The sequence below is a fragment of the Populus alba genome, chromosome 18 (assembly GCF_005239225.2).
Source record: "Populus alba chromosome 18, ASM523922v2, whole genome shotgun sequence".
Lineage (NCBI taxonomy): Eukaryota > Viridiplantae > Streptophyta > Magnoliopsida > Malpighiales > Salicaceae > Populus > Populus alba.
The window spans coordinates 8730444-8753312 of record NC_133301.1 but is presented as its reverse complement, the minus strand read 5'-3'; the positions used below and the strand labels follow the sequence as shown (position 1 = coordinate 8753312).

Below are 22869 nucleotides of genomic sequence, written 5' to 3'. Positions count from 1 at the left end.
ATTTTACTTTTTCCATTAAGATGAGAGTGATGCAGTGGCAGAGGCGACATTAGCAGCAAAAGAAGCAACATCCTTTTAGAGTGAAGCCCTTAGTCTTTTCAATCGGCTCAAGCTATTGACAATTGTGAAGCTTCGGAAGAAATTGAGATGTCAAGGTTATAAGTAATTTCTGGAAGAGTTTGTGAGAAGGATGAGAACTCAACTAAACTTTAGCGGTGATTATCACCCTTGAGTATATGGGCAAACATAGGTGGAAAATTACAGCCTTAGCAATTTATTGCAAAACCTAGTTGGAGATAAACCAAAATAGTGAGATATAGTATTTTCACAGACAAAACTTGCTTCTAGTAGGTCTTGGAATTAGACCAGGCCTTTTGAGATTGTCTATAGGCATAATCCTTTTAGAGTACTGGAGTTAATTTAAGTTCCTTGTATTAGATGATTGAGCATCCAAGCTATAGATATGACATTCATAAATAGGTCAAACAGACAATCAACGATAACAATGCCAAGTATAAAGCCTTAGCTGATACTCATCATAAGAGAGTGGTATTTAAGGTTGGTGATTTGGTACGGGCAGTCCTTACACTTGAAAGGTTTTCAGTGGGTGAGTATAACAAGTTGAAGAAAAGAAAGATAGGTCATTGTAAGGTGTTACAGAAGATAAATGACAATGCTTACAGGATTTGTCTTCCTTATTTAATGAAGACTTTTAATGTCTTCAATACCCATCACTTTACTTCTTATTTAGAGAAGGAATAAAACTCGTGGACGAGTTCTTTCCAGCCCGAGAAAAATGATGCAGTCGGACCTACCTCATTACAAAACTTAATGACCAGAACACTTCGGAATGGGATCAAAGCTCGACGAACCCATCATAGCTTAACTACAATAACAGGTGATTCTAAGCAATCATATATGAGTTTGCTATAATTAAATAAAGATCTATCCCAGATAGATTATGTACATGGCCTAACAGATGCATTTATGGACCACTAGGATAAGTTTATGCTCAAAAGGAAGTCTAATCATGCCATACTAGAATAACAGCTCAAAAGGGCCATAATATCTGATCATTGGATTGTGCTCAAATTTTTACTATGTCACTATGCAAAGCATCGAATCTTTAGATATCAAAAATCTCGTTAAGGCCCTAATTTTGACAGTTTTTGTGATTTTCTTTGTTATTTTTTTATTTCCTACTTATTTCAGATTTTATGCTTCTTTGCTTTGTAATTTGATTTTTTTATTTATTTTCTAGTTGAGATAGAGTTTTTTTTTTTTACATATTAAAGATTTTATAAACCTCTTAGGAAGACAAACTTCAAGATTATTATTTTAAGGAGAATAAACTTGTGAATATGAGGTTTACATCTGCAACCTTGTTCGATTATAAATTATATGTTCTTTAATTATTATTGTCTTCCGAACATTTTTAATTGATAAAGGATAATAATTCATTGTTCTTTCCACCTACACCAAAATACTGATCCAGGAGGATGGTCATCGTGACACCACACATATGTGATAGTACTGATATAAAAAATAAAAAAAAATAAAAAAAAATCATTTTGATGCATTTTCAAGTAAAAAACTATTTTGAAGAACACTCTACATCATAATTCTGAACATTTAGTATCTATGTTTTTCTATCATAATAGTAGATACGTGTTTGTCTTGGCTAGTTACTAAATAATCTATTTCAACTCTCGACGTGAATAATTTCCTAAATATAATGAGTTTATTTTAGGTTGTAGTTTATTTTAATGACCTTGAAGCCTGATTGCAAACTTTTTAATCATTCTACTTTTTATTAGTTAATTATCATTGTTCCCCTACCTCCAAAGTGCTTTGATTGTTTCTTTAATTACAAAATCTTTTATTAGTCATTGTTTTTATTCTTTGTTATTATTTATCTACAACCTCTATATAACTTTTATAAACCATACATAACCCAAAATGCTAAATATATTTGTACATCATGGGAGTTCATCATATGTTGAAACAAATTAGGACTCTAATATATAACTTACTTTTATAATTTTTTAGGTTGGTTGTGTGGATTGTGGAATTTCAACCATGTTTATTTAATGGAATTATGGTGTAAATGGGAAAGGAAAGGTTGACAATGAGTTATGGTGAAAATTGGTTGTATCTTTGATTATAATGTTATTTTATTAGTCATTGTTTTTTATTCTTTGCTATTATTTATGAGCAACCTTTCTATAACTTCTATAAACCATGCACATACAAAATTATATATATATATATATATCATAGGTTAAAAAAAAAAAAAGTCTGATATATAACTTTTTTTGTAACATCATTGGTTTGTTGTGTCTTGTGGGATTTTGACAGGTTTATTTGATGAAATTACTGTGAAAAGAGGGAAGGATATGTTGGGGTTAATGATGAGGAGGTTGTTGGAATTTTTGTTTGGTAAAAAATGGTTGATTGTGGCTGGATGTGGTTGTTAAAAATTGAAATTTATGGTATTTTTGTAAATACTAAAATATTGAGCAATGACTCTTTTATTATAAAAACAAAGCAACGGCTCTTAGTGGTTTCTTTTTCTTTTTCTTTTTATCTCCGGAGATTTTTTAGTTATTATTTAAAATATAATGGTAGTTTTGTAGATAAATAGGTTTTTTTGTTGATTTTTTTTGTTCCAATTGAGAATATAAAGTGTTATCAATCTTCAAAAATCAAAACATAAATTGTAATTTAAAAAAAAAAAATTGTAAAATAAAATAAAAACCAAACTACATGATTGTTAGAGTAATTTTGTAATCCGACCAAAGAAAACAAAACGTTGATCGGAAAGAGCTTGTTATGAATAGTGGACGAGTGGTCCATATACATTTGGATTTACATGAGAAATGGGAGCATGGAGATGGCAAAGAAGTCTCGAAACTTATCTAAAAGAGAGAACTTCAGATATTTCTAATCGGAAATAACGAGCAAACAAGGAGCAATGGCCGCTCCTCTCACTCTCCAACACCATATTAAACCTCCCTTATCTTCAGAAAATCCCCTCCTCACAAGAAACCCCACCTCCGCCTCTACTATTGGTATGATCGCAAGCAGCATTGATGACCTAAACCAACCACATCCATGTATTGTTTCGATAGAAAAATGCTCCAACATGTCCCAGCTCAAGCAAATCCATGCTCAAATGCTCAGGACAGGCCTCTTCTTCGACCCCTTCACCGCCAGCAAAATTGTGGCCTTTTGCTCTCTTCAAGACTCGGGAAGTCTCCAGTATGCTCGTCTTGTCTTCTCTCAAATCCCAAATCCCACTTCCTATACTTGCAACTCTATAATTCGAGGCTGCACCGATAAGAACTTGCATCAAGAGGCACTTCTTTTCTATCAAGAAATGATGGTTCAAGGCTTGATACCGGATAGATACACCTTTCCCTCATTGTTCAAGTCTTGCAGAAATTCATCCGAGGGAAAACAGATACATTGTCACTCTACGAAGCTTGGTTTTGCTTCAGATACATATGCCCAAAACACCTTGATGAATATGTATTCGAATTGCGGTTGTTTGGTGTCAGCTAGAAAGGTGTTCGATAAAATGGAGGATAAGACTGTAGTTTCTTGGGCCACCATGATCGGGGCCCATGCACAGTGGGATCAACCCAATGAAGCTGTGAGGCTTTTCGATAGAATGATAAAGAGTGAAAATGTGAACCCTAATGAGGTTACCTTGGTTAATGTCTTAACTGCATGCGCAAGAGCGAGAGATTTGGCAATGGTGAAAAGGATTCATGAGTACATTGACGAGCATGGTTTTGGGCGCCATGTGGTTCTCAACACGGTTCTTATGGACGCTTACTGCAAGTGTGGATGTGTACAACTAGCAAGGGATCTATTTGACAATGCCCAGGAAAAAAACTTGTTTTCTTGGAATATCATGATAAACGGGCATGTTGAGGATAGTGATTACGAGGAGGCTTTGCTGCTGTTTCGTGAGATGCAAACCAAGGGCATTAAAGGTGACAAGGTGACCATGGCGAGCCTGCTGCTCGCTTGCACTCATCTGGTTGCTCTAGAGCTGGGAAAGTGGTTACATGCCTACATTATGAAGCAGAGGATTGACGTGGATGTTGCTTTAGGAACAGCTCTTGTGGACATGTATGCCAAGTGTGGAAGCATAGGAACTGCGATACAAGTGTTTCATGAGATGCCTGAGAAAGATGTAATGACTTGGACAGCTTTGATTCTAGGTCTTGCAATGTGCGGGCAATCGGAGAACGCTTTGCAATATTTTGAGGAGATGCATATCAGGGGAGTCAAACCGGATGCAATCACATTTGTCGGGGTTTTGGCTGCGTGTAGCCATGCTGGATTTGTTGATGAAGGCATTTCACATTTTAACTCCATGTCTGATACCTATGGCATTCACCCTACCATCGAACACTATGGTGCCTTGGTTGATATACTAGGACGAGCTGGTCGCATAGCTGAAGCAGAGGAGTTGATACAGAGCATGCCAATGGCACCTGATCGATTTGTTTTGGGGGGTCTTCTTGGTGCCTGCAGAATCCATGGAAACCTTGAGGCTGCAGAAAGAGCAGCTAAACAACTCTTGGAGATTGACCCATATCATTCGGGAACGTATGTACTTCTGTCAAATATTTATAAATCTTCGAAGAAATGGGAGGAGGCGAAGAGAACCAGGGAATTGATGGCGGAAAGAGGTATGAAAAAGCCTCCAGGTTGCAGCCAAATCGAGGTTCATGGAGTCGTCCATGAATTCGTGAAGGGGGATTCATCACACCGCCAATCCTCGGAGATTAACGAAATGTTGGAGGACATGATTAGCAAACTAAAGAACGCTGGTTATGTTCCTGACAAATCAGAGGTGTTATTTGACATGGCTGAGGAGGAAAAGGAGACCGAGCTTAGCCTCCATAGCGAGAAGTTGGCAATTGCCTTTGGCCTCTTAAGTACAAGCGTCGGGGCTCCAATTCGAGTTGTGAAAAACCTGCGTATATGCAGTGATTGCCACAGTGCAACTAAGCTTATCTCCAAACTATACAATAGGGAAATAATTGTGAGGGACAGGAACCGGTTTCACCATTTTAAGGACGGAACCTGTTCGTGCAGGGGTTTCTGGTGATGTCATGGTGAGCATCAAGCATTCTATAGAGTTCTAATAATTTTCACTATTGAGCACTCTGTCCACACAAATGAATAGCTCTTTCATTACTAGATCCAATCCCCTTGAAGATTTCAAAGTGCAGTTCAGGCCCCGAAAACACAAAATGATGCTTTAGGGGCTAAAATGCAGAGAACCCAATTATAGCACTTGTCTTAAGCTCCTAATAAAATCGCCCATGCATGGTTACAAAAGATGCATATGCTGCAGGAGAAGGCAAGTTGATCTTATTTAGATTAGATGGAAGCACTAATCCTCATGCTCTCTTCCATACAAAGACTGGGCACAGTTCTGGATAGAAATTATTCACAGACAGATAAGAAATGTTAGGAACTAGTTTAACTGATGCCGGGATTTCATTACCCATGGTAAGCAACAAAGAACGACATGCCAATGGTTTCCACGCATATCAATGGGTGTTCTGAATTTATCAGAGATGAGAAATCAAACTACAAAAACTTGTATGCCTAACCAAGGTTAAAGAAACACAAAATAAAGTTCAACCTGTACAGGTTTGTATCACACCTAAAACCCTGTCATAAAACAGACCACAATGCCCCATGTCAACTGGCAGTCTTTGTAATGCATGCCAACGACAAAGCAATTTAATCAGATTAAATAATTAGAGGAATTCATTGGAAATACACAAAATGAAGAGAAATTTAAACATAGAAAAAAGAGCCACTGCTCAGGCTCTCGTGTATTTCTTATTGTCTGAACTACCAGATATTTTTTTGATTCCACTAACAGATGCTCAAACCTAAAGTAATGTGACAAAGAAACTCTTTTTTCTGGAGTCAAAAAACGGGAAGAGTAAGTTCATCATCGATTATGATATGCCAGATATCAGCAGCTCATAAGAGTCCAGACCAGCAGTTGATTCCTCAATTGCTCTACACTAAATCTGGCTACATTTCACATGTATCTGGTGATTTGTTCAATAAAAGGTACGTGAAAGGTCCTAAGTCTAAATGTGAGCCAAGGAAAAGATTAATGTCACCCTAAAAGTGAAAAATAAATAAATAAATGTCTAATGTTATCATTCTTGAGCAGCAACCCAATTCTAAGTGGAGCTGAAGAGCAGTAAATTTATACTAAGGACTTGAAGCTCAACCTTGGGATTAAAAAAGCACCTCTTCATGAAATGAATGATGCCAAAACACCAAAAAATGATCACTAAAGTAACCAATCAATTCCAACGTAGATATAAGACACAGATTAGAGATCACATATAACTTAAAAGGGCAATATCTTTTGAATATCTCACACAACTAACAGAATTGCTACTAATAAAAACAAAACCTCCATAAATCCCAATAATTTTATTCAAATCATCGTCATTGCTAAATAGACTAAAAACATACGAAAATAAGAGCAATCACACAGAAGCAAGTTTACCAGTTTTAGTCCCTCTCTATTTCTCTCCATCACCATCGGTCTTTTTGATCAGTTGACTCTCCTCATCACCATCATTTTCATCACCTGTCTGATTAGAAACGGTCTCACGCTGCAATGGAGCGCTGCCAGCTCCAGTAACTGACTGCTGATAAAGAACACCTCCAACAAGCGTGAATATAAGACAAAATAAACCAACCGGGCTAGCATGTTTATCCCAAATAAACACATTGATGACAACAGTAAGAAACTTATTGACAACCCCGGTGACAGTAAACGCGGTGGCCGATATTGCCTTCCTTGCAGCAAATCCGAAGAAACTAATAAGAAAACCAAAAATGCACGACAAAGACACAGCAAAAAATGCATCAAATTCAAACCAATTCCCAGCTTTTGATCCCCAGGAAGCAAACACCTCACTATACTCCCCCGTAAGAATCCAGAAGAGCGGCGCCATCATCAATGACAACAAATTATTGTAGAACACAAGACCCCAGGTGTTGAGTCCAATATTGGAGACAATGTGTTTGATATAAACCATCTCAGAAGTAATAGTGACTAAATATGCAAGTGCCCAAGAGTAAGCAGTCAAAGTAAAAGCAGAATCAGTGGCCACATAGCCAACAGCACCACCCAATATAACAAACAAGGAGACGAAGGTGAGCTTGGATGGGATGGGTTGTTTTCTAAACAGAGTGTCAGCTATAGCCACCAAAAGGGGTGTTAAGGATCTGAACACAATAAACGTGTCGACATTGGCATGACGCAAAAGATTGGTATTCGTAAAGATAGCCAGATAGAAAACAAGAGCAGCAGGTAAGAACTTCTTGGCAGTTTCATAAGAGAAGGAATCATGATATAAAAACCCCAATTTGCCTAAAACCCAAACACCCAATGCAGAGGTTAGGTACTGCAATGCAGTTAAAAGGCCAGGGTAGTTAAATTTGGTAATTGCAAACTTGTTAATTACGGCAAGCAAACTTGAACAAAGTGCATAACCCACCACAAGACTACTCGTCGCCAATTGCTTAGTGGAATCCACTCGAATCGAAGACATTCTGATCCTCCTCGTCCTCCCTTTCTGTCTGACAAATTATTTTCGACAAACACAGATCCAAGCGATAAAAATTACAGAGAAAAAGTCTTCATAATGGAAATTGATGTTCTAACTAATTGAGTCCAAGTTTCTGATTATACAACGAAAAGAAAAGAGATTAGGAACCACCGACAAAAACAGCAAGGCGGATGATGGGGAGGGAGAGGGAGAGAGAGAGAACGCGGGATTTGCAAATGTAATAAGGGATGATTATGAAACAAGTAATTTGGTACGATGGATGGGTGTGTAATTTGACAGTCAGACAAACACCGTGCGATCCTGTTTCCTTCACGTTCCTATATATTTCTCTGTGCGCGTGTGCGCGCCGCCCGAGGAAAAACAAATACTGGTATTACAAATCAACCCCCAAACTATATAGGTTTTCATAAATAAGTCACCAACCTCTTAATTTCTTACAATTTCTAACTTAACCTTTCTTACTCTTACAAGTTAGTCCTCTTTGTCGTTTAATATTCTCTGATATTTGAAAGTGATATTTTACTGAGAGTCCATTGATATATTTTTTTAATTTTCATCGGAATTTAATTAATAGATGTGTTTACTATTAATTAGTTGAGATTAGACTTTAGGGTAACCTTTTTATTCAATAATAATATCATGTAGTGCATAAAGTATTATTAGAAAAAAAAAAAAGAGAGGAGGGGTTTAAAATGATAATATAAATTGTTGATTTGTAAGATCAATAAATCAAATAAAAAAACATTTAAAAAATAGTTAAAGAGTAACTACACTCGATTCATTATAGGTTTTTCATTATTATTATTATTATTGGTGTGAGTATTTGAGCTAGTTTGTGTGCATCTTAACTAATTTCACAGATTATAAAGTTAATAACCATATAAATTTTTAATGGCTCTTAAAAAATACTTAAAATCTAAACAATTAAGCTATATCTTTTAAAGTTAACCTTTATTGTAAGTTTTTAAAACTTAATGAATAGCAAACATAACAATAATGTTGAAAGAGGATTCTTCATTACCTACTATATTAAGAAAGTTTCTTTTTTTGTTTTTCTATTTCTCTTTTTTTGGTTAATTTAATCCCTCTACTATTTTTAATAATTTCTTAGGTTACCTTAAAGTAACCAAATCAATTAGATTATATTAGATATCTCACAATTTAATTTTAAATTCAAGTTAGAAAAAAAGTCAGGTTAAAAAGTTTTTTTTGATCAATTTCATATTTTTTTCCTTGTTTTTATCATTAAATTTTTTTTACCGATCATTAGGTTAAAATTACACCGGTCAAGGTGACTAGGTTATGCCAGGTCAACTCTTACTTGATTTAATTTTTAACTCAGGCTAGATAATAAAATAGATCGAAAGATTTCAAGGTTGTTTTGTCATGTTAATTTTAATAACAATATCAAATAATTCTTTACCATTTAAATATTTTTTGGTGTAGGTAAAAAAATAAGAAGTTTGCGTGATGCGGGCATGTAAATTAGTATCATTCTAATTCACAAAATGTGAAACCTTGTAGCTTAATCGATAAAATAATTTCAAAAATAGTACATTAGTTGGTTAATCATGTTGGGGGGAACAACACAGCAACATTCCCCAGCAATGCAATTCAATATATATATATACACAGCAACATTCCCCAGCAATGCAATTCTATATATATATATATATAAATCTAGTCACATTCATAACTTAAATGACAGATAAAGTGGATTGATACGATTCAAAATTTAGATTGGCATCGATTTAATTTTTTTAATAAAAAAATCAAGGTAGATTTTAACCGAGTTATAAATGCCTCCATCAAGTCAACTATGTGATAATTAATCCATTTAATTCCAAATAAAGGCCATGCTAGCGAGTGGCCACACCTGTACTTAGATTTAATAGCATTGCCGAAACATTTATTTTCCATGGCAAAACGTTGGCATCTAACTAGCTCCAACTATTTGAGAAAAGAATTTATTGACAGCGACTGAAAATGAACAAGAGAACTCCTATTTCCAACCAAGTGGAATTAATTGCAGAATTCTTTTGCACCATTCTGCTGTCTCTTACACCAGGAAACCTGTTTAGATACAAGAATTCGTCTTTTTAAAGCTTTCTATCATAGCTTTTGTATGCCTCCAATGATATTTGTCCACAACTTCGCAAAACTAGCACGCTCTGATGGGGGAGGATGACAACCAGAGAGTAAATGGCAGCTATGGTTGTAGCTCTATTCCAGCGAGAATTCTTCAAGCCATATTAGCACTTCGTTCCTCTTCAATGCAACCAATATCAAAAGAGAGACTGCGTCAGTGGTTTGGGTGAAAGTGGAAAACATGTCACTGGCTCATATTATAACAGTCTGCAACATTAGCATAAGAAACTCGCATCCACCATTGCCAAGGAAGATGCAGTTAGAGCTAACGCGGTTGATCAAATGAAGCAACAATACACGAGAGCTGGGCACATTGCAGAACATATATAGCAGAAAAACGAAAGAATACGAAGTGTAAAAGAGATAAGCAAGTTTATTTAGCTGGAGAGCAAAAAGGAAGTGTAATAATAAAGAAAAGGAAAGGAAGAGGCAAGAAAGTAGCAGGCAAAAGTAATTCTGTAGCAAAGATTTCGTAATTCCAACTACTTCAAGGATATAAAACATTGTTTGTCCGCCATCCATGGTGATAGGCAACAAAGTTAAGACTGAATGAAAACCTTAGTTTCAAGTTTAGGTCTCCACACTTGCACTCTAAAATATTGCTAACAGAACATCGTAATGTGAGACTCTTGATAACTGGCTTAAATGTTGAAAACTGCACTTTAACTATGTGGTTGATTTTGACCACTAACATGAAGGCAACTACGCAAAGTCCCAATGAGGGAAGGGGGGCTGGGAAGGGGGTGATTTCCACTCATAGATTTTGAAGTTGACTAGAAATCAGGAAACAAAGAGTGGTATTCTCAGAAAAGAAACACCGATAAATTCTAGGTGGAGGTTCTGTCAAATGTAGATTTACTGGTTACACACAGCTTTTGAGAGATAAAATCTAGAGTATAAAACAGTTCCAGGGTGCAGCTACTAGAATTCCCTATTATTATTATTTCATATTCATCTGCTTCAAGTAAATATGTCAGGGTATACAACCCCTGCCATTAATGTTATTCCATTTTTTCTATTCACTCAGAAGAAGCATTAGTTAATTATTAACCTTGTGATGTCTGACCTCGGATTCCAAGAAAAAAAGTAGGACTGAGGGGAACAGGGGAACTAAAGAAATAGTTGAAACAAACTCAGAACAATTGTGAACTATGCCATACCATTATGAATTCCCATGTTCGGCCAGGATCATTATAGCGAGCGAGCAAACAACCCATCTTAGGCTTAAGGCCATCTTTAAGAAGACATGATCGCAGTGCTTTCTCTTTCTGATAAACAATAGCCTCAGTTGGTTTCCCACTGAATTTATCTACCGCAGCAATGCCTCCTTCCACCCTTCTTATGCTAATTGTCTCTTGATTAGGATTTGGTAAGCTGTTCAAAAAGACAAAAATTTAGTATTGATCACTATTGAATATAATATTATCCTCAAATGTATCCCCTTCAATCTGAAAACATGTAATAAAAATCACCGATAATTAAAGCTTGCCATCATCTGAATCCATTTCTAAAAGTTTTAGTTTTGAATTTTAAAGCCCAGAAGAGCTGATGAGACTCGCCTGCTTAAATCTTTCTCCAGAGGAAGAACTATTTGGATGGATACTTTGGACAATCCGGCGTCAGTTGCTTGAGTGAACACGGGAGTAGTCATTGGTATTTTCTCCATCGTGGAATTCTTTCCAAAAATATACCTACAATGATATCCATATTAGAATAGTTATGAAAACAGGATATATTATGTAATTGAATTGGATCATGATAGATACCCACCCAGTAACATCGTTAAATCCATTTGACCCAGACAACTTATCTCCATTTGCTTCTACCACTATGAATGGGCTGTACTTCCGTACCTGCAGAATTATTTTGATGATAACCAGTGCTAACTTAACAGGGTATGCAAATTGCTGAAAAATAAAAGTAACAGAATTCAGTGCCAGAATTGCCAATTTAACATTTTCCTGCTTAAATATTTCGATTTTCCTAGTGCATTACCACATCAATCTTTCATTTAGTTGCTCCTCACAGGCCACGTAATCTTGATGCACATCTTACTGCCTTGACATTAAATTATGACTTGCTGAGGATGTATCTGGCTGTGCTCTTGAGATGATGTTGTAACTATTCTTTTTGGAACTTAATAGCATCCCATTGCATTTTCTTTTCATCGGGTAACCATAATTCCCTTAAAATTTTACTTGATGCAAATCATTACTAAAAGCATAATCCATAATCAAAGAAATGGTTTCTCACAAAAAAGGCAGACTGACCTCATAATTTGCAGTCCTTTTCAGTATCTGATATCTGGGTGTTTCTAAGTCAGGAGTCTTGTAAATTCTCAACTGTAAAAGTAAGACCTCAATAAGAATTGGAACCTAAGTATGACTCTAATGGAAATTTAAAGAAGTAAAGAGCATATACCTGCTTAACTACATTCCACAAACCTTCAAGAGAAAAATAGTTATTATTCCCTATGGAATCCCAGAAGTCCTGCAAATTAAATAGGAAAAAAAATCACTGGTATTTTTGTGGGTGTCTCATAATTTATCATTTTTACACTAGCAAGAGAGGTGGACTTTACCAGATGGCTGCTAAACTTTCCTGTCTGTGGATTGATGCCCATGATAGAGGTTCCTGTGAACACTAATTCTGGTTTCCATGGCAAAAGCATGAACTTCATCACCATAGTCCACCTTGTAGTTATCTCATAAGTTCCTGTCTATAGCAACTGGATCAATTAACCAAGCAAAATCGAGAGCCTGGCCAGAGCCAGACGAACCTTTGCAATATTCAGAATTGTCAATAAGATGAAGTTGTCTTTCCATCTTATTATTAAAATTAATATTGTTCTCTACTGATTTCAAAATACGCTAAAGGCTTGTTAGTATTCTAATTAAGAGCTTGAAACAGAAACCAAACCTCATAAAAATTGTAGAAAGTAAGAAATGTAGCAACTAAAACCCAGCAGCTAAATCAGTCATCATTAGAGACTTCTAGTTATTTGAAGAAAAGCAAAATTGTCTTACCTATACTACGAATTTTTGATGGAGTCATCAGTTGGCCAGACATTACTTTGCTTTCACAGCCATAAGCATCAAACAAATGTCTTATTATTAGATTGGCATATCACTATGATACAATTAGTAGCATGTAATGTAATATAGGGCGGCATAATGGAAACATGCAAAGATGGTCATTTTTTAGTTCTTCCATTGCGTATCTTTTCCATCCCTAAATCCATCCCATACAGTACAGAAGTTTCCTACGTCAAGAGAGGAAGATTCAGCTTTAAGGTGATCAAAGTCTCTTGTGACAGGTTAAATTTACCAAAACAGCAAGGATTATCGGTACCAAGAAGGCTAAAATTTGAAAGATGAGAAAATCCGTTTGGGATCAAATTGAACACTACAAATATTGGCAATTGCAAGCTCACTTTCTTATGGTGGAACTGTTGGCAGCATCCCTATTGTGTATTATTTAACAAACAAGGCCAGAGGCTAAAATTTGAATAATTCTTCAAACAAATGCTGAAGTTTCTACTGTCATAAAAAATGGCAATTGGAACCAGCTTCACTCTAGAACTGATATGATTGTAGAAGTGCAAAGTGCAATGTGTTGGTGGAGGTATGCTTCTATGTACTGACACTGAAGACAGTGGTGTGAGCTAGCAGTCTTCTCCTAATGTGTGGTTTTTCTACAAAAAAGTGCTTGGTAGCTGATCAGACTTAAAAGCACTAAAGTAGAACGGCTGAAGCAAGTTTCGGGGTCCTTAGAGCATTCCAAAGTGCAGTTTTCATTGGCTTTGCAAACCCAATTTTAACAAAAAGAAAAAAAAATCCAGTAAGTAATTATTATTATTAGAGCTACAAACCTGTTTGACCCAATGCAAGAAGAACTGGGGCCTGAAGAGATTCTTCAAAAGAGTAATGTTAAAAAGATACCCACTTATACTATCATGCTTAGTGATGGGGTCCCTGAATTTCACACGCTCATCATACGCCGTCCGGTCAATTCCCTGATCATCGAAGAGATGTGGAAGATCATCATACAAGAAGTCCACCAGCTGTTTCACGTCCACGCCTCTTGATTGTGACTGTGGCTGGTTCTGGTCAACCAGGCTTAGCCTGAGGGCCCATTTCAAGTTTTTCCGAGTTCTGATGGCTGAATTTCTTGATTGGAAACCGTAGCTCTGTCGCCCACAGGTTTGACTGGCGGCCGGTAGAGGGCGGAGGATTTGGAGGGAAAGTTGAGTGGTGGCCATTTGTTGCTCTCCTTGTGAGCTTCTTGGATATACGTGGCGTGGTTTGAGTCTTGATACACTTGTGACTTATTATATTCTATATCCATGCTTCGTCTTGGATAATAATTTTTAAAAAACAAAAAATGGGATATAGAAGCTATTTTAATATGTTTTTTTATATAAATTTTTTTTAAATATAAATTAAAAAGTTTATGCAAGCATCTAATTAAATATATTAATAATTATTTATATAAATAAATAAATAGTTGATAATAATACTAAACAAAACTAGAAAAATTAAAAAATAAATGTAAATCAAGATATTTGAACCTCCACAATAAATATTTACTCATTTATGTCTATTTAATTTATTTATTAAAATTAATAGAAAAAATATAAATAGAAAAAAATATGAAACTAACTAAATAAAATAAAATATTATACAAAGTCGAACATATTCGAAATATTATTTCAAAATAAATATTTTTTTTTATAAAATAAAGCTCATTAATATAAAATAAAAACAAATATTCAAAAATTCAATACATTTAAAACAATTTCTTTTTAAAAAAACCTTTATTCAAAAAACGTTTGTATAACTCATTACCTAGATCATGAGACTGCAATAAAAAAGAAGAAATTAAAGATAACCACAAACCAATATTATTTTTTTTATTAAAAACTTGTTACCCCTATTATTAGATTAGAAGCATCATAAATGAAAAAAATCACAAAGTCTAATTTTCAACAAATTAAACACTGAAAGATGAAAAAAAAAATCAATCACAAAAAATTATAATTAAAAGAATGAGGGTAAAAATTAAAATAAAAAAATAAATTAGAGGACATAAAGAAATTTATATTGGAGGGTTAAATTGAAAATAAAAAAGAACTTTAACAAAAGAAAAAAAAAAGGAATGAGGGCTAAATTGAAAAAACAAATAAAATAATATAAATTTTAATTGAAAGATGAAATTGAAAAATAAAAAAATTTTAATAAAAAAAACCATGAAAAAAATTAAAAGAATAATAACCAATTTTTTTAAAAAAAATAATATATGATAAATTGTAATTTAAGTATTAAATTAAAAACATAAAAAAATATATAAAAGTGCTAAGGATAAAATTAAGCAATAAAAAAATATAAAATTTGAAATTGAAAAATCAAAAGAAAAAAATGATAGACATGTACTTTTTCTAAAAGATATATATATATATAACAACTACTAGCAACAAACAATCCATCATCTGCTGCCACATGCAACATCATTAAGAAGGGATGGTTTGACCATTTGATGATATTGCAAGTGCTACTTAGAGGATGTAGACACCACCCACGCGTTGGCATGTCATGAGCATACGCCAACAACATTTTCAAATAAAAAAAAATATCATTCCAAGTTAAAAATATTAAAAAGCCCTCCATGAGCTCGAGAATTATAAAAACAATGTGTGAAATGACACAGATGTCCCTAGATTTGTGCTTTTTTTTTTTTGTCTTTTCTAAGAGTAAAAATATATTTATAATGTATTCTTTATTTGAAAAATCAAAACAATTCTTGTTCAGCAACTTTGTTTTTTTTTTTTTTTTTTTTCACCTTGGGAATAAATAAACAATATTACTATTTTAAAGTTTTTTAAAAGACCAAATAACTATTACTCAATAGTTTTGGATGTTGTTGAACTTGGAGGTATATTTGTTATTTCAATATGCAAAATATATGGAAAAAAAAAAAAAACCAACATAACTCCGGACAATTGTTTAATAACCAATAATGGATTTCTAAAAAAGACTAAACTACCCACACAACCAAGGCTTCCATTTTTTAATCAAGAGTCAAAAAACAATTTTGCTATAGCAATTCGGCTAGAATTTTCAAGCTATATTTGCTTCTTTCCAAGTCTGTTTTGTAGACTTTAAAAGGCAATTGGGTTTAGAGGGACTTATATTTCACTTGGAAACTTCACTTGACATATATACAGACATGAAATAATGCGTGCCAGACATTAGATATGAAATAGTGATACTACAAAGAGAAACCTAATATAAAGTTCTAGCCAATTGCGTGTACTCCATTCTGATTTTTTTCCTCTGAAAATAACATATTTAATGGGTTATATTGTTGTTGGGAATAATATATTCAATATGTTATGTTGTTGGGAATAACATATTCTATTGAAATATAATTTGTTTTTTTTTTCAATTCAATTTAAAATTTTAAATAATATTTATCCTATACAAATCAAAACAATTGGTTTTAATGATGTCATTTTATTCTTAATAGTAGTCCATTTAAATTTTAATAGAACTCCTTAATTATTAGGTTAGTTAATAATTATAATAATTATTAATGAAGATAATTAGTTGTAGTCAAATTAAATTACAATAAAATTACTTAACTTAGTATGTTAATTAATAATTATAAATGAAAATCATTAGTTGAAGTTAATTTAAATTTAATAGGATTTCTTAGTAAATTAGATGTAGTCAATTTAAATTCCAATAGGATTACTTTCAATTTAAATTCTAATCGAATTCCTTAACTTAGTAGGTTAATTAACAATTATAATAATTATCAACGAAAATAATTAGTTGAAGTCAAATTAAAATTCAGTAGGATTCGTTGTAGTCCATTTACATTTTAATAGGATTCTTTAAGTTAATAATTATGAATAAAGTCTCGGGAATAAAACAATTAACTGAAAAAAAAGGCAATTAAAAATAAAAAATAAACATTTGTACACGAATAAAATTATGGAGAAATATTTTTTTTAATGAAAATTGGTGTTTTTTTACTAATGTAACTTTTTTGTTTTGACAACAAAATGTTTTTGTTATTCACGTTTATTGAATAAAAAGCAAAATCAAACATAAAAAATATTTAAAAAACTATAACACTTGAAATAAAAAGGAATAAACATATATCTTTAATAATAAGCCTAATTTTCTTATTAACATATTTTTTATTTTGATAAAAACATGTTTTTTTATGAGAAATATTGTTTTCTAAGAGAAAAACTTATTAAGATTGTGAAAGAAAAATTCAATTAAAAACATATGAATCAATTATTTTTACACATCTATATGAAAATATATGAAACAATAAACTTAAAAACAAATATATAAAAATTTTAATGAAATTTTTTTAAGAAAATAAATATTGTATTCTTATTCAATATTAATGAGCAAATTATTAAAAAAAAAATATATAAATATGGTTGTTACATAACTATGCATTAAAGTAACTGATAATATCATTATCAAAAAACTCCAATCTTCTTAAAAACAACAACATAACATTTTATTAACATCAAATTTTTTTAAAAAAATATAAAAAGCAGCAACAACTGAAATAAAGGTTTGCTAAAATTTTCAATCATTTGAAATAAGGAGGAAAATTATATTTATCAAATCTATACTTTATTTTTTTGTCAATAAATTTATTTATTATTTGACTGCAAGTATAATATCCCACATTGAAAGAAGATTGTCCAAAACCAGGTCATATTAAGACAGTTGGTACCTAACCTTGTAAGAAGTGTTTTGGGGCATGTGGGCTACCAGGAACAAAACCGTGAGGCGTAGAAGTCAGGTTGGGCTGAGCCATAGCGGATAATATTTTGCAAGTGGGTCGGGCCTTACAGAAAGTATCTTTTTTAATTGGAAACATTGTTTTTTTTTTTAATAAAATATTATCATGATCTCAAAAAGCAAGTTTTAATAAAAAAATATTAAAATAATAACTTAATATTTTATATGATATTGAAAGCAAAAAATAACAATTAAAGATAAAACCATGTAAAAAATCTATTAAAAATAAAAGAAACATGAATTTTATCGTCATTGAATATTGAAGAACAATTTCATAGTAGACATATTATAAAGAAAGCTAAATGACGTGTGGATTTCACTGTAACTCTAAACACAAATTATTATAGATCACGACAATGAAATTACACAGGTATGTTGTGTAATTAAGAGGACCATAAAGGATGTTTTTATATTTTTCATGTTATATTTTTTAATCAAAAAACTATTAGCGCGTGTTCCACACGTCGCAGGAAGTGGCCGACGGCCGCGCCATTAAGGTTACAGGTGAGACACTTTTCAGTGGTTAAATCTGGTCATTTGTCGTCTCACTAGATGCACGGCCATCCTTTTTTCCACATAGTGCGGTGCGTGTGTACATGTCATGATTGGATTGCAGCTAGTGATCGATTGTGTTATATTTTTTTCTTTCCTTTCTCTTTACTGACAACTAAAGTGCATAATTATCCTCTCGTTATTTATTGTTTGCTTGAGTTTGACATGACTTTCATACCCAAGTTGCTTGGTTCAATATGATTGCCAAACCTAAAGCATTTGGGTTTGGCATGACTTCCATACCCAAGCCGCTTGGGTCGGCATGATTGCGAGACCCAAAAATCTTGGGTCTGGCATGGTTGTCAAACCTTACCCTTTTACCCTCCATTGACTTAAATTTAAACCTTTGGTTTAAGAGTATTTGAGTCTTTTCATCTAGCTTAGTGGTTATTAGAAAATTATTTGAGGGTGTATGTATCTTTTTCAATTTATAACACAGTTAAAGTACTCGTTTACCCTTAGAGTCAACAAAAATTAGAACTATTGACCATGGGCTTTTTTAGCTTTTCACAATACTTATAATAATAAAAATACTTCTTTGCCCAAAAAAAAAAAGGATAAGCTGCTGAAAAACAGTATTTTAGGTTTTTTCAATTTTCATGTAGAGTATAATACCATTTTTAGCCTAAAAAAATAAAAAAATAGCTTGCGCCTGATGTTTTTGTTAGACCCAAGTCACTTGGGTCTGATAACCATGCCAGACCCAAGCTATTTGGGTCTGGAAAACACGTTAGGTCTAAGGTATTTGGGCTGACAACCATTCCAGGGCCAAGAGCCTTGGGTCTAACACTCACGCCAGGCTCAAGCGCCTTAGGCCCAAGCTTCTTGGGTTTGGCAAACCATGTTTCATACTAGACACAAGGCTCTTGGTTCAGCATGACTGCCAAATCCAAAATACGTAAGTGCAATATAGTTATCAGACCCAAGGTTCTTGGGTGCTTAACACATTCTCTAAACTTTTAATATTTTTTTGACATTAAAAAAAATAATATTAACCCACTACGGAGCACAAGTTAATATATTAGTAATAACTGAAAAGGAAATTATTAATATTTCTATAAAAACCCATAACATTATTTAAGAACTATGCTAAAATTGAGCACTAATTTAAATATTTTATTGGGTATTTTATTTATAGTGTATTATAATAAAAATAAAAGGGAAAAGGCATAGAAAAGGTCACACACCTAGGCCTAAAAAGATCAATCACATGCATTTGGCCTAAAAGGAAGGTCTATCTCATGTGGGCCTACAAGGTTAGGCTTGTGTATTTGGCCTCCTTTATTATTATTTTTTTTATGTTTGAGGAAAGACAAAACATCTTCAATTCTTTTTTTTTTTTTTAATGAAACTATGCTAGTTTAGTTTTCGACCATTGAAGAGTTGGTCAAAAATTCAAGCTAGGTTTTTTAGATAAAAATAAAAAAAGAACTTTACAATCTATTTTCACTTAAAACACCTAATAAATACCAATGTAGTTTAATAAACCTATTTCTAACCATAAAACACTACTAACTTTGTCAAAAACACAAAATTAAAATGAAAAAAAAAATCTCCATTAACCCCAATCTATGTTTTTGAATGAAATGAAAGCTTAAAAATACATTAATGACACATTTCTTATAAAGAGCAACCAATCATCACCAAAATAATTTTTTTTTTGTTGCTAGAATATTGCCAACCAATCACTTTCTCTTATTTTCTTTATTTTTCAGCAACTTCTTCTCTCTTTTTAAATTTTAGAGACTAAAACATAAAATAAATAAAGTTTTGAATTGAAAAGTTAAACCCTAAAAATACAGGGAAAAAGTTTAAAAATTTAGGGATCAAAGTGTGATTTACTACGCCTCATAAGCAACAAAGGAAAAAAAAAGATTGTCTCTTTGTTTTTATGTTTTGATTCTTTTACACATTGAATCTAAATCCTTCTCTGCAAAATCAAGCATCAATTCAAAATCAAAGCATTTCTTAACACTACAAATACGATGTCTAACATGGTATAAAAGGAATGACCAGGAATTAAATCATGTGACAATAATATAGAATGATAAAACAAAAAAAAATAAGTGATCAAAATGAATAATTGTCAAAGCACAAAAAAAAGGACCAATCATGTGCACAATAGTTGTCCACAATCTACCTTTTTCTGCATAAACAATGAAATAAATAATAAAACCCCTTTTTATTAGAACCTAAATTTAAATTTTTGAAGAGGTGACGACTACCTCACAATCAAACCAAATATAGATTATACGGTATCTAGAACCAAAATAGTTCAAGTAAACATTATAAGTTGAACAAAAAAGTTGTAAATAAACCAAGATATTTGTATAAAACAATAGCTCATAATTAAAGACTAAAAAACAGATAAGTTGTATGTTACGAAAAATATTAAATAAAATAATAACTAAAACTTTTAAAGAAAAACAATATATATATATATATATATATATATATATATATAATGAAAGAGATAAATAATTATAAACAATAAACTTAAATATGTATATTGCTAGAAAAAAAATAGAGTTAAATACAAAAGAATAATTTGCAAAGTTTTGCGTTTGAGAAAACTTTTTATTAAAGTGATATTGAATTTTGTGTGATGTGAGACAAATAAAAATAAATAAATATAGCTCTTCTTAAATATTAATATATAATTTAAAACTAATTTATAATTCAAAAATTATTTGTTCAATAAGGAATCTATTTAAACTAACAAAGAACTCTAAAAATCAATTCTTAAAAAAAATTCCTTAATTAGAACTATTTACAAAGAATCCAACTGGAAGAAGTATACAAAATTCTATACTAATTAGGGCATAAAACCTTTTTCCAATATAGGTTGCAAACAAATCAGTAATGCATATGTTGGTGTTTCAAAGAATATTGTAGAAAATCATAAGCTCATAATGAAAATCATGAAATTCATTGATCACATTTGAATGGTTGACGTCTTAATATCCACTTGATATTTTGGCCAATTGCGTTCAAGGTTTTTCTATATAAGACACTTTTTTCCATAGTTATAAAATATTAATAGGTTCAGCGAGTTAATATGAATTTAGAGTTTTTTTTTTTTTTTAAAAAAAAGAAGTCATGTTGGAGTCAATAAGTCAGAATCATGTTTGATTTTATTTTAAAATGATATTATTTTGATTTTTTTAAAAAATAAAATGATATTATTTTATTGATCCAGGTCAACCAAAACAATTTGTGACATGAGCCTTTAGTTAGGCTATGGCCAAACCAGATTTGATAGCTTTGATATTTTCTAAATGTCAATCATGACACATGTGTTATAAAGATTGGTTATTTTAGGTGTGCATAATAGTGCTGTCATATTTTTTCTTTTTATCAAAGTAGTCATTTTGTTGCTTTTCTATTTTATCTAACATGTTAAGGCCATAATAAAAAAAAAATTACTATCAAAGTTTTTGCTTTTAGGGATATGTATAATTGAATAACTTTGAGCATCCTGACACATGTATCAATAACAACTCTAGTTTAAAAAAAACTCTAAAATAGCTTAGAGATACGCTTAAAACATATCTTAATGAACCAACTAGATAATAATGATGATTAGCCTACCAGCTATAAAAATTATAGCTAGTTAAGCTCCTTCATATCTCTATCTCTTGTTACTACTAGCATCTTTCTAAAAAATAGCAACATATCTAGAAAAATAGTATGAATGCTTGAAAGAAACAATAAAGCTTTAACTTCCAGTAATGGTGTCCTAGTCATTGATAACACTTTATTCCATGACAAGATAAGATAAATGATAAGGTAGGTTGAGCAAGTAGCACGTCAGGCTGAGAGATTGTAATAGCATGCTACACAAGAGTTGGAAATGATGTCATAAAATACTAAGAGCACTTGGATGCAACCACCACTTTTATTAGAAATATAGCAAATTAAGGCAATGCTTTCTATAAGTAGGGATGTATAGGTTTTTTTGGCTTTTCCATTTTTGATTTATTAAAAAAATACAAACTCCTTTTATTATATGTAGTAGAAGAGTTGCATTTAAGATTTTCTCTTATTTAATGTGTTTGAAATTTAATCATGATAAGAACCTGGCAAAGTATTTCCTTATAACAATCAGCTAGAATCAGAAATCTTATCTAAAATCAACAAAATAGAAGTTGGGAATCAAGTTCAAAGAAGCAAATTCACATCCAACATAAACATACATAAGCATCAACATATATACATTTTAGAGTTTTACATGTCATGTATTCATTTGCAGGAGTGAAATATAGGTCCCAATTCAAATGAATTTATCACACAAGATCCAAAATTAAGCTAATTGAGAACAAGAGGCATGCATGTTTAGAAGTTGAACATCATAAAAAAAATGAAAAGCTTTAAAGGAGATGTAGCAAGGCTAACCAACCTACTTGAGCAAGCATTAAAAATGAGGTTTGTGGAAGCTCTAGTTACTCAAATAGTAGTAACTCTTCATCAAGCAACTATGACTCCCTTTCCACAATAAAATTTTGGCCTCGGTAGAACATCTTTAAAAAACCAATTCATGGGCCTCTCATACATCCCATTTGTTTACCCTATAAGGCTATCTGTCGTAGTTGGTTTAGCTAAATAAAAACGTTCAAAAGAATCTTATGTATATGGCTTTATGACAAATGGATATAATTAGAAGAAAAAATGAAGGTGATTGAAGGGTCTAATCTCTATGA

At 32.3% G+C, this 22869-nt stretch overlaps 3 protein-coding genes across 3 annotated transcripts; 1 reads left to right on the top strand and 2 right to left on the bottom strand.

Moving 5' to 3' along the window:
* Positions 1–2840: 2840 nt before the first annotated feature.
* LOC118054188 (pentatricopeptide repeat-containing protein At1g08070, chloroplastic) lies at positions 2841–5222 on the top strand. Its single transcript, XM_035065674.2, has one exon. It carries the CDS (start codon positions 2975–2977, stop codon positions 5126–5128), a length of 2154 nt encoding a protein of 717 aa, XP_034921565.1. The 5' UTR covers positions 2841–2974; the 3' UTR covers positions 5129–5222.
* A 1177-nt stretch (positions 5223–6399) lies between these two features.
* Positions 6400–7933, bottom strand: LOC118054187 (GDP-fucose transporter 1). The gene has a single exon (XM_035065673.2). It carries the CDS (start codon positions 7617–7619, stop codon positions 6582–6584), a length of 1038 nt encoding a protein of 345 aa, XP_034921564.1. The 5' UTR covers positions 7620–7933; the 3' UTR covers positions 6400–6581.
* A 1685-nt stretch (positions 7934–9618) lies between these two features.
* On the bottom strand, positions 9619–14102 carry LOC118054186 (uncharacterized). The gene is made up of 8 exons (XM_035065671.2): positions 13657–14102; positions 12367–12504; positions 12207–12275; positions 12056–12127; positions 11556–11638; positions 11345–11476; positions 10946–11159; positions 9619–9905 (listed from the first exon to the last, which is right to left on the bottom strand). Exons 1-8 carry the CDS (start codon positions 14044–14046, stop codon positions 9861–9863), a joined length of 1143 nt encoding a protein of 380 aa, XP_034921562.1. The 5' UTR covers positions 14047–14102; the 3' UTR covers positions 9619–9860.
* Positions 14103–22869: the final 8767 nt, after the last annotated feature.